Source organism: Hermetia illucens, chromosome 5, assembly GCF_905115235.1.
Source record: "Hermetia illucens chromosome 5, iHerIll2.2.curated.20191125, whole genome shotgun sequence".
NCBI classification, from domain to species: domain Eukaryota; kingdom Metazoa; phylum Arthropoda; class Insecta; order Diptera; family Stratiomyidae; genus Hermetia; species Hermetia illucens.
The window spans coordinates 85450527-85463241 of NC_051853.1; the positions used below are offsets into that span (position 1 = coordinate 85450527).

The following is a 12715-nucleotide window of genomic DNA, read 5'->3' on the forward strand; positions in this document are numbered from 1 at the left end:
TCAGTAACAATTAGACAACTTTAGGTGTATTATGGGAGCTTGTTTCTTGTCATGATTGGAATAGAAACGCTCAAACGGCAATGACTGTTGAAGACGTATTAAAGGGCATTCATGATTTTGTGTGGTTTTTGTTAGAAATGAATGTATAAATGTAATAAATAGATTAAATTATGGGGGTGAATACACATTTGAGTTCTTTTGGCCTTCGATAAATAGATCGGTTTAATTAAGGAAATAGGAACTTAATAATATTATTAAGGGAAGTTTCACTACGTCTTACTGGTTATTGTATACCTATCAACTATAGTATGCCGTTCAAGCCACTAACCAATAGGAACTTTATTATGTTTCCTTCTTCCTAGTGTTTCAACCTGTCATCTGGTATTACATAAGTATTCGCCCAGGAGTCCCAACCAGTTTTTCAGAAGCGCCGGGGACACTGCCCCAGTACATTTGAAAAGGTTGCTCTTGAGGTAGCTTGCCGTTCCTTGTGTTAATCTTGTCTTTGCATCTATGGGGCTTTGTGTCTATATGGTGAAGTGTATTGCCGTCGCAGGAAATGATCAGTCTGATTTTGTTTTCTGGAATCTCAAGCATACATATATACGAGCAATATTTGAAGGATTCGCAAGTCTCCCATGAACGCCCCAAACCAGAATACCATCCTCCAAAGTCCTGCGTTCCTATTTTGAACGCATGCGAATGCGGCACCTTTCCCAGTACCTTCGAAAGTTACCATGTTTAAGCGTTCTGGCACTTTAACTTAGACGAACACCGATTTGACTTCACCACTAAGGAAGCCGACGCTTTGGGTCTGCGGCCTATGCAAGTAAGACTGACCAAGCGGCCAAAGAACTTTCGAAACAGGCCTCATATAGTAATGTATAATGTGGATATATTTTACGATCATTAGACCGATGTTCGCCTATCCATTCGTAGTTTGGTGGGTTAGGGTGAAACAAAAGAATTTTCATTGCGAAATAGCCACACTGCAAATAACTGCGTAACATTTGGTGCAGCTCTAGATGCATTACTAAATTTGCAGCTCCTAGATTAATCTGTTTAGATCTATGGGGAAACAACGAACGTAGGTGGCACTATTCCAAGATTTATTGAGAGAACTGTTTCAGTTATTAAAATACTTTCTGTTCCAGGAGTCATCTTAAAACTTTGAGAACGAAACGGAAGAATGCGTATAAGGGTATATTGACATTCAAAAACAGAACAGGATTCAGAAGTAGAACTCTCCGTTTCGAATAAAAGCGAAAAGTGAACTTGGGAAAAACTGAAGTGTATTTGGTGCTAAGGGCAGCAGCTAGGATGATTGAAGAGTGGTTAAAGGGCAGGCCCTTTGCGATCTAGAACGATGACTATCGCTGCACTGACGTTGCTTAGCAGCCTTTTGATCACCACAAAACTCGTTCAGAAACGTACGAATCGTTTAAACTCTGTTTATAGGTTTAATCTGGTGGCTCAGAGTAATGAAATCTCGGATGCCTTAACAAACGCGGGTTCAATTTCTCCCATGTTGGGACCAGAATTATCAGTCGGAGTATCCATAGCATTAATGGCTAATGGCTCACAAAAACTGAGAAGAAGTTTCCTATGAAGGCGAATGGCAAAACCCAAATGCAGCAGGCATATAGAATTTTTCCTTTCAGAATCAACGTGAACATGGCGGTGAAGAAGAAGGGTGCTTCGGCGAATATTGAAACTTTTGCCCACAGTGCGGCGTGGTGTTATTGATGCCCCCATCACCTCTTGGCGCAGTTTCCGCAATGATCTGGAGCCGAACACGTTCCCTGGTGACAGCCGGAATTATCTCACTGCGAGTAATGAAAGGGTGCTGGCCTGCAACATGTTCGCGTATTCCAGGGAGCGCTCGACGAATCTATAATACAACAAGGAGCGGTAGGATATTTTACCTGCTCTCGCCGTTATTTTCCTTTTATTTCAGAATCAATTAAGTATACTGGAAAGCTTATCCTTTCGAAACCTGACTGGTCATAGCTCACTAACTCCAGGAAAGGAATATTATAAGATGATAAGTATCCATCCTACAACGAGTATGCGAAATTCGCGGCCTCAGCTTGGAAGCCCTGATGGCCTTCTTATACAATTTAATGCAGTTCTTATAAAGCTGATCGCGTTATACAGCAGATATCAAACGTCCCTCCAGCCATTTTTTTTAGATCAGGAGATCTCGGGATCCATGTCTTGAAATTGACACTGAAGAGTGAGCTGTGATCCGAAAATGATCTTCAGTTGGACACTGCTCAGTTGTTAACTATAAAAACTCCATTATCTGTTGTGGTTATAAGAGCAACATCTACGACCTCATTCCATCAATAATATCTATTAGAAATTGAAAAAGTGAGGGTGAACGTTGTACCTCTCTTGCAAAGTAGCCTTTTCGATACTCTCCCATAACGTACTCCTTGGGTTGGGATCACAACTAACTAGAAGACTAGTGCTCTTCATACAAGTAGAGGATATTTATTGGCTGGCGATTTCTTCAGACGGTCAAATTCTGTCATGGCCCATGTAGGTGAAGGAGATTGCTCAGCATTTCTTCGAATCGAATTTTAGCTTGACGAAACTTTGACCCTTGGTATACAGTGGAGAGCACAGAAAACTTTTACGTGTGTTTCCCTTGAACGCATATCATATACTACCGGTACCATGTTGATTTAAAAATGAACTAACTAGCTCTCCAACGATGGGGAGGTGTTTATTTGGAAGTCTGATGGCGGGATCCTAACATGTGCGTACCAGCCATGTACGCCTGACCTCAAGATCTTCTAAAGACATGGATTAATTTTGTGACCGCAATCAAAGCCTCCCTCTGAAGAGTCCGAAGATACCAGTTTATACTGAGTTCAGACTCAACATACTGCTAGATGCAGAACCAACCTAAAATCTTTACCGAACTAAAGAGGATGGCACGCGAATTATTCAGTGCAATTCCACGCAATATGGCCGTAACTACAATCTCTACGGAACTCCTACAAGGGAGCTAACCATAAATAATCGGGCTGAGAGCACATGCCTCGTGGAAGTTTTTCTTGGCCACTCGGTGCTGATTGGGAGGACAGGGTCCAACCTCCGTCTGACTCCTCGCCGCCTTACGTATGCACAAAATATATAATTACTGGATATATAATATATAATTTTACCGGATTTTACCTAATACTAGCTACTACTGATTTGGACCAGACTGTGTGAGAGCCTCAGGTCATCAAGGGAAGCCGTGAGGGTTTTACGTACAATACCTGGAGCTGACAATGTTATTTTTACCTAATACTAGCAATAAGTATCAATAATTTAACAATAATAAAGGTTAGTTGGAAAATCTGTCGAGAATGCCGCGCAACGTCGACCACGAATGTAAAATGATGTATTTCTGCATAGTTTGAACCAGATTAAGTAAAAAGTTCGACCACTTTCTTCGGATATCCCTTGAGACAATGCCGTGGCCTATAATCATTCAGACTGAAGCCCTCCATGCCTCCTGCTTTCACAACCGCGTTAGGGATCAACTAAGGATTTTTTTTTTGAATTTTCATAATTTCGGCAGATGGCCGATTTTACCTTATACTAGCACTAAGTGCCACCTAGGCTGGGACGACCCTACCTACTTAAAATATAAAGGAGCACCGATGGTGGGTTAGTAGGAGAATCCGCCGGGAACTATCTGAGCTCGTACGTATACTTGTGTACTTCCCCATGATTTGAACCAGACCGTGTGAGAGCCCCAGGACATCAAGAGAAGCCGTGAGGGTTTTAGGTACAATACTTGGAGCTGACAATATTATTGGAAAACTGAACATGTTCCCATGATCAGCCCACCCTTGTATGCAAGGTTTTAATGGTCCAACGTACGTCTCCAACACCGATCCACACATTCTGTCCTGGTCATTCTCCACCTGCCCTTTCATTATGAGTGTCGTGAGTGGCACACATAAATTCCTCCGTCTCAGCTAAGAGTTCCCCAGAACACAGCCATCTGCTCGACAAATGCTGAGAAAATTCACATGCGCTGCCATCGACTTCCCTTAGACAATCAACGATCACGAAGCAGGTTCATCCGCTCTACGCTCCAGAATTTGGATGATGCATTCTGAATTTTGACATAGTAGTTCATATCAGCCATCGGGCGTTTACCAGATCGACCTCGGTCCACGCCAAAATTCCGAATCCATATACCAGTGGAGAGACAGCGTATATTATTTTAACACCCGCTACTCACGTCGCAGGAATTCGGACACAGAGCATCCTTCAGATGAACAACTCGAGTATGGATTCTTTTTAGAATTCCTAGGTGTTTGTAGAAATCTGTGTCGCTCATCGCTTGGAGGTGGAGGTCGCAACGATATGTCGGGTGTGCGACTATGGATGACCTTTACGAATGGCTTGGATTCGACACTTGTCTAATTCAAATTCCATCCGAATATCACGGCTAAACATGTCCACTATTCGTAGCGGACTTCTAAGGTGATCCTCGGTACGAGTACACAATGTTATCTAAGTACATCAAATAGTTAGCTAGTAGCTGCAAAACCATGCCCTCCAGCGACATTCAGTAGTCATGAAAGGGGATTCAGTGCCATGCAAAACCAAAGGGGACACAACGAATCCCCTAGAAGATGCCTATCCGTAAACGGATGGGTTCTGAGGTGTTGGAAACCCCAGATATAATAACTAAAGAGATTTGTTTGGTCTCTAGTTGCTTATCCCACAACTACCAGGTCGATAATGAGTTGCTCTTGCAACCCCTTGAGCCGACTCGGCAACCCTTCTACTCCTCGGACAGAATATTGTTGGTCTTGAGGAACGCACTAACCCTTCCACCCTCTTGTAAAAATTTAACACACCCAAGAATTTTCTAAACCGATTCACACTTATTGATTGGCAAGGGGCTTGTCTCTTCCTTTTAGAAAAGGTATACTAAGAAACTGACCTCGTGCTGGGCAAAACGCATTTGTTTGAATTCGCGACTACTCCATATTGTTTCAACCTTTGGAATAGAGCTCTTAGGTGGTGGTCCGCTCTTCACGTGAAGATGACGTAGTCTGGTATATCTTCTTCAGCCACCAGGATCTGGGTAAATGCTCTTACCAGGTCTATTGTTGAAAAGAGAGCTATCATAGAGGGTTTTAGTCGAAATCTTGGATTTGCCAAACTGTGTACTTATCCGCGATAATCTCCACACGTTATTCTTTTTAGGCACCATATGCAAGAGTGCAGTCCACAGATGAATGTGCCAATCCTAGCTGGATCATGGTATTAAATTCCTTTTTCACGATGTTCAACTTGTTTGGAGCTAATCGTCTTGGGTTTTAAAGCAACTGGCGGTCCTGGCGTTGTGACAATATGATGCTTAGTTCGCTGATACGTGACTTTTCCAGTTCCCTCCGGACGAGTTATGTAGGAAACTCATGTAGGATATCATGATAGGGAGTACCACCAATAATTGTTGTCATGGTCGGAATTGTACATTCTGTCATCTCTCCTAAGTGAGGTGAGTTGCTGAATCGCGAAAATGACTGTGCTGAAGATCTAGAAGGAGTCCCTAATGAGTTAGTAAATGTGCTCCAAATATGGGTTTGGAAACGTCCGCTATAACAAATTTCCATTTACATACAAAATCGGTCAATTCCGATTCCGTATGTGGCAATTGGGGTACCGTTAGCAACTCGAACCGTGCCTTTCTATATGGTCGTTCGAATTTTGAGTGCGGATAAAGGCATATATGGGAACCTGTGTCTATGAGGATGTTCTCGTATTTTTGCCGAATATAATTAGGCGACTTAAATACGATGAACCAAGGCCCTTTGCCATTTTTAATGGCTCCCGATGCGTTTCCCGAAGTCCAGTTACACGGTTTCACGCATTTGGTGGCTTCGGCATTAAGGGGCCTCGTGTGAAGGCCTTTTTTTCGCTGTTTTTAGAAATTTAGCATAGTTCATTATTGAAATTCAGAGCAATTTATACACCCATCTCCACAAAAGGTGTTTTTCTGCTGCCACGCTAGAGGGCCTTGCGATCATCTTAAAGTAAATGTCATTTTAACGTGCGGACATAACTACAGCCCGCAAACTAGGATTATTAAAAAATATTGAGAGCTAAATCTTTGGTGCCTTGTTAAACTTTTTTTTTGTAAATTTTGGTGTTTTTTCAAAGCTTCTGTAATGAATAAAACAGGTACTAAATGAATTGCAATTATCCTAGTTTTCTGACCGTAGAAATATGTTCTGAATAAGTCGTGAAAATTTCAAAGAAGTTCGTTGAATACATTTTGGGCTATGGTGGTAGGAGATTTTCAATATGTAGTTTCAAGAAAGACGCATTTGAAAAGGATAATGTGATTTTTAGATACAAAAACTTAACCATTAATCTGCTATACCTAGTCCATAAGCCTTAGGTTTCTTGGGAAACACATGTACTGCCTTGACTTTAATTCTTGTTCTTTTAGCGAAGTGATTGGAACGTCATTTGGACTGATAAATACGCGCTTTAAACCGGCGTTCGACATAAATCTGGCATGTGATATATTACCTGTTTAACACTGTAATTTCCGAATGACTCCGAATATCAAAAAATCACTTTGCCCATATATTCTACACTATATTTAGATGCAATTGATGAAAAAAAAATTCAATCCCGCGGATCCGACACACGGGATGACCCTTTAAAATTCCAGTGATACCACCATATACCTTGGGGACGAAGACTTCCTGATCTGCGTTGTGAATGCGAGAATCAGAGGGTCGACGTTTGCGTTCGGAAGAATTATCGGCTTGGGACTCCTATTTGACCGTGTGTAACTCCGTTCGCAGCTCTACAGCTTTGACAATTGCTGGACTAGCTGCGTTAAAATGGTTTCCGCTGCTGAAGGCGAGGATGTTAAATCGGTTGAAGAGCAGATGGCAGGCTTCTTTACCATAGACTGCTCATCATCGGCTCTGGAACTGTTACACTGCAGGCGGCGGAAGAACTGTGAGAGTTTTTCGTCAACCGTATATATGTTCTCCATGAGCAGTATCATTTTCTCCTTCTGGCTGGCACACAGCCCCTTCATCAATTCCTCGCGTGAGCGGTTATATGAGCTGTCTGTCACGGACTGTGTAATTATGTCGGGGACTTCGGTAACATATCGCGGTGGCAGCATCGTTACGACTTGCAAATATTGATGTTGTGGGTATTTTATATTATACCCCACAAAGCTTGCCTCGATGATATTAAACCAAATATCAGGGTTAGGCGGATAGAAGTCTAGAAAACTTGGTACCCAGCTTACAGCGTTCACAGTGATACTCTGGTCTGCAGGCGTGTAACGTGTTCTCGGCATTCTCGTTATCACTGCTATTACGTTTACTTTGAACCCAGTAATTTCCTTCTTTAAACTCAGGATCACCACTTTGGGAATTGCCAGGTTAGGTAGATAACCGAAGTTGAAAGAAACCCGTGTTTATATATGTGATATGTTTATTTAAATCCAATACTCAGTCTGAAAGTAATTAACACCGCAAACAAATGGCTTGAGGATGCCAAGGCAGGCCGAGCCAAGGATGTGATCCGCCGTGGAACTTCTCTTTCAATGGGGGTACTGCTGCTTTACCCGCGCAGTCGATCTGTTATTATTTTTTTTTAGATATAACTCTCATGCTGATATTTCAGTAGGTTCGAATTCTTATGTTTGTTGATTTTTCAGATTCAGGTGACATGGATACCGCCACGTGAAATTTTGTGAATTAACCTGCGAAGGACCGAAGTATTCAAAAGGGTCCTCCACATTCCCACGCCTAACTAACTAAAGGGAAACAGGCGCGTGCCAAAGGAACACTTTGGGGGTGTTTCAATATTTGCGGGCGGACCTTCATAATCAATTTCGCCACCGAGGAGAGTCCTTTAGCCATCGCAATCGCAAATCTTTCTGATATTAGTTATATAGAACATCCGCGTTACGTTGGTAGTTTACACATCACCAAACGTACCCTAGCGGCAATTGGCCACCCCATTAAATGGTCTCATGTCATTTTCGTGACATTGCAAGGATACAAGAGTCCGAAAAGGTTGAAAAGCCGATGGTGGCACCGTTTTCGATTATCGATTCAAACAGCGAGCTTTATATGTTCAATAGTCCAAGAAAAAGCTCAACGCTTTCCAAGCCACGAAAAACACTGCTATTTTAATGTTTTCAATTGTAGTGCGTCTGGCACCTCATAATTACGTTCCAAACGAATTCCGCTTTCACGAAACATAATGGAAAATAACATTTCCGTGCATTTGCAAGTACATATTTACACCGCCATAAAGTAGTCAACTCTTACTTAACCGAAAATAATAAATTTTCCGACGAATTCTGACTCTTATCAGGATGAGCTAAAGGAAAAGAGAGCTTGGTGCCTTTATGTACGTATGTGTGTAGGTACTTTGGCTCCATGCAGAAAGCATCCGTTACTGGCTTTATTATTATTACAATTATTCCGTTGGCGCTTTCGCTATTTCTCTTTTAATTTTGCAACAAAGTTCGTGGTGGAAGACGTGGAATTTTTTTGTTGGCCCGGCCTTTGCAATACCGGAACTCGGGTTTTTGTTACGTATCCTATATTTTTCTATTTTACGACTTAAGCTCTGACCTTCGTGAGCAGGACCTCTCTGGCATAGCACTGGCTATGGGTAGAAAACGATAGCGTGACCTCTACCACGAGGGAAAGGCGCAGAAAAAATGTTAATGAACAAAGTTTTCTTTCGCTGTAAATATTACTTTACAGAGTGGAAAAAACGCTGTTGCTATGAACCCCATTAGTGGCTTTCAAGGTGTTTTACTCGTCTTTATTGTGTGCACTGCATGTGCCAGCACTGAATTTGGTTTATTCGCCATTCACGACAATCAGAGCGCTGTAAGATGAATTCTGCTCTTGGAAAATTGCGCTATCAGTTAAACGGGTTGTTATTTTGTCGCAGATTATTTGACGTCGTGCCAGGAAAGTTTTAACAAACTTCCCTGTGCATGCTCTGTCTACAGCATATCAGGGAGTTTACATCCGCACAAAAAAGTTATATTTAGTCCTTCATTCGCTACTTGGACTCTACATCGCCATAAATTACACTCTGATAACAACAACCAAAAAATGGTTAGCAAAAAATGCATTGACGCTTTGAGCTGCAGTTGGCAGTTGGGTGGAAACCGCCTCACTTAGTGGAGCAGCAGGAATGATATTAAAATAAATCCCTAATTAAAGACTATTCAAAGGTAATTCTCGACATATGTGTGTCATAAGGGCGCTGGCCTTTCATGCTGCCAATATTTGTTAAGCCCTAGAAATCATCACAATAACTCCATCACTCCTTAAAACTTGGCTGGAACCCATTGAAAACATTCAACACATCCTTGAAGCACCGAATTTTCAAATTAAATTTTCGATATACTATATTCAACGGGGAACAAAGACCTTCCCGAAAAGTTTATACTAATTCAAAGTTTCATCCGTTTTTTTCGCTGTATTCGTTTAATTCCAGAGTTGTCGTGAAAAGGTAAAAGTTACGAGAGACGGCAGCGGTCCTAGGGGTGGCTGTGGAGGTGGTGGAGGCAGTAGTAGTGATGCAACATGAACTTTCACAGACGACGTCATCGAGCTAACAACATGAGACTTATCTTCGTTACGGTGTGCATTCCAGGTTAGTATTTGATCCTGCGAGAAAATAGTTTTCTGTTTTTCTGGTGCGGTTTTGAGCGGTCCTTTCGCTGGGAATTGTGAATTGTTCAAATTTTTCAAAGTTTCTTTGGGCAAGGATAATACAATTTGATTTCGCTAATAAAATGGTTTCGTTTGTGTTTTACGTTTTTCTTAGATCAGTTTATTTGTACTGTTTTTATCAAAATAGTTCTCCACAATGTTCATCAGTTTTCCTGTGGCCAAGGAAGTTTCTCAACCATAGCAACCATAGAAAAATACAAACGCGATAACTGTTTTATAAACACGAACCTTTGTGTTGTTGGGCAACCATTTCAACTCTCAAATGGGTAAAGCTAAGACTTCATATTTGTAAACTTATTATCCTTTTCATTTTGTGTAATATTTATGCGTTTTTTTAATACGCAGCGGTATGAGAAAGCTGGCGGGTACTCGAAATAAGCATCCCAGTTGACTACTGTGAAACATAAAATAGGGCTACCCAACAACCTAAGTAGGATGATGACATTTGACCGCTCCGGTTGCAAATTATCCTTAAATAGCTATGTTTCACAGAAGAACTTCAACTCCAAAGAAAATCAAATTGTAAGGAAATGAATATTATGAAGTCATTTCGGAGGACCTGTATAAGGAGTCATAAGAGGGCTCTAACTTTGTGTGAAAGCTCACCTCTCACTACTAGGATATTTCGATTAGATACTAAAAGAATGAATCATTCTTCTTCAAAAGAAATTTCCCAGATTGCAAGGCATGTTTACATGTATATGTCATCATATGACCGTTACTGTTACGACTGGATTCCCTTTTTCAGATGATTATTTCATAAACTGCGTTAAGGAATACATTTTATGATTTATTGCGATAAGCCTTGGTAAAACATCAATGCGTCTGCTGGTCTGTTCTAGTAAAAGACCAACTCCAGATTGTTGCTAACGATAGAACGCCTCCAATGAAGCCTTAGTATACGCCCTAGGGTGAAAGCGTGGAATGGTACTGTCGATATACCACAAATCAGCACCATCAGTTCAAGTACCAACTCCTGTCTATATTTCTACATGGTGGACATTGGAAGTTTTTCGTTGACGCGGTATTAGCTGTGCCAATTATTCCTCCAGGCGAGAGTTAATGTAGGGTTTGCATTCGATCCGAAAACATTACCTATTACTAAGCCTTGAAGAAGGCTGGGACTGGACCACATAGCACCGGAGCAAAAACCAAAAAACTAATGATTTGTACCGTTTGTCATGGAACGTGCGTTGATTGAAAACCGCTAATCTAAGTCTTAACAGAGGAGACTACAAAGTTGGAGGATGGCTGGTCCAATGCTAATATTTAAATCACACTTGCAGATTTTAACAGCCAAGCAGCAACGGTGCCTATATTCAGGCAAAACACCGCCTTCAATAACTTGCCCAAAAATCTCAATGACAACAAACTGCGGGTTATTCAACTAGAAACTTCACACTAACGTATTGGCAGAAGTACCTGGTTTGCGCGTCAGAGCTCCACAAACAAAAGGGAGTCCCTCAAGACGGGACCACTCGCTACCAGATTGACCACATGTTAATCGAACGCTGCTATCTAATGAATGTCGGGGGGAGGAGGCAATAGCACTCGGCACAACTTGGTGGTCAAGACACGAATAACAACACCGCCTCCATCCCCTTCCGTTAGATGAGAGTAAACACTGTAGGTATCCACAACGAAACCCTTCGCAACACCTATAAGGGGAAAATTACCGCATGTCCTGAATATGAAGCATCGCCATATGATTTTGACAGCTAAAGGAAAAACGTTATCTTTGGTGCGATCACAAACATGAAAGCCATGTGGCAACCTAAAGGAACGCAAACAAGCGGAGAAACCTCTCATGAACTCCGCTGAGTAGTGAATCGATTTTCCAGACAGGAAAAAGAAGCCTACGACAACCAACAAGTCTGTGAACACGAGAAATACAGTCAGCAACCGCACATGGTCATTCTCATCATCATCAATGGCGCAACACCCTACATCCAAAAATGCCCAAAATGGCCAAAAATTATTCGACGCTCATCCTACCGGGACAAAAAAGTAATTCTGATTTTTCGCCATAGAGGTTTTTTGATGAATTGTCGACAAGAATGGAAGCAACGATTCATACAATTATTCTGCTTAAAAAGCTTATTAAATATGGAGACGACAGGCAACGGGGGATTATCTGTCCCACATGGAAAGAGAAAATATCCTACAGTGCGGCAAATGAAAAAAAATACGATGATGAGTATCATTTATAAAAAATTTCCGCTATCCTGCTATGCCAGATAGCCCCATAAGCCCAGAATATCAAGTGCCTTCACCCCACAGAAATTAGCAAGTAAGCAGATTTTCTCTGCACAAAATGGATGGAAGAAGCTCAGTTGCACCATTTAGTCATGGTCTCTAAGTCCGCTTATGATAGCCGTGTTAAAACTACATATGGCCATGAGATAATTCTGTTTCCCGACACTACTGGACGATAGACCCTTAACTGAAGCATGGCGCGTTAACCACATCCATCCATCATCGCTGTCGGTTTCTGAAAATTCGTTTCAGCGGCCTGGACGATTTTCTGAGCAGCTTGCACTCCTCTCCGTATCTACTGTTCTATGCCACATAGTCCTAGGGGCATTCAATAGCCAGACATCCTGGGATAGTGGATTCGATTATATGGTACAACCCGCAGTGAAGTTTTCGTCCTTTCTTAGTGTGACCTATCCACTTCTAATCAACATTTCCACGGGTGTCGTATACGAGTTGGTATTGGATGGCCGACGACCTGTGTAACAACTGAGAAAAAGCATTCTTTACGCTTTATGCTTATCCTTTTCAGGTATGTTCCTCAGTACATCTGCCGTCCGATCAGCAAGATAACTCTCTTACTATCAAATGCCAGTTGGATCATACTAGCGGTCGATGTTGAACTTAGGGGGGACGCAGCTCCCCAACCCTGCAAGAAGTGGCGGACGAAAAACGCAAGCGAACATAAGCGACCATCA

General features: G+C 41.8%; 1 protein-coding gene across 1 annotated transcript in view; it reads left to right on the forward strand.

Annotated features, from left to right (window-relative positions):
- Positions 1–12715, forward strand: part of LOC119657480 — a 589953-nt gene that overhangs the window by 559314 nt on the left and 17924 nt on the right. Inside the window, exon 5 of the mRNA XM_038064400.1 lies at positions 9526–9684. Coding sequence (XP_037920328.1) covers positions 9615–9684 — 70 coding nt within the window. The 5' untranslated portion in view covers positions 9526–9614. The remainder of the gene's footprint in view (positions 1–9525; positions 9685–12715) is intronic.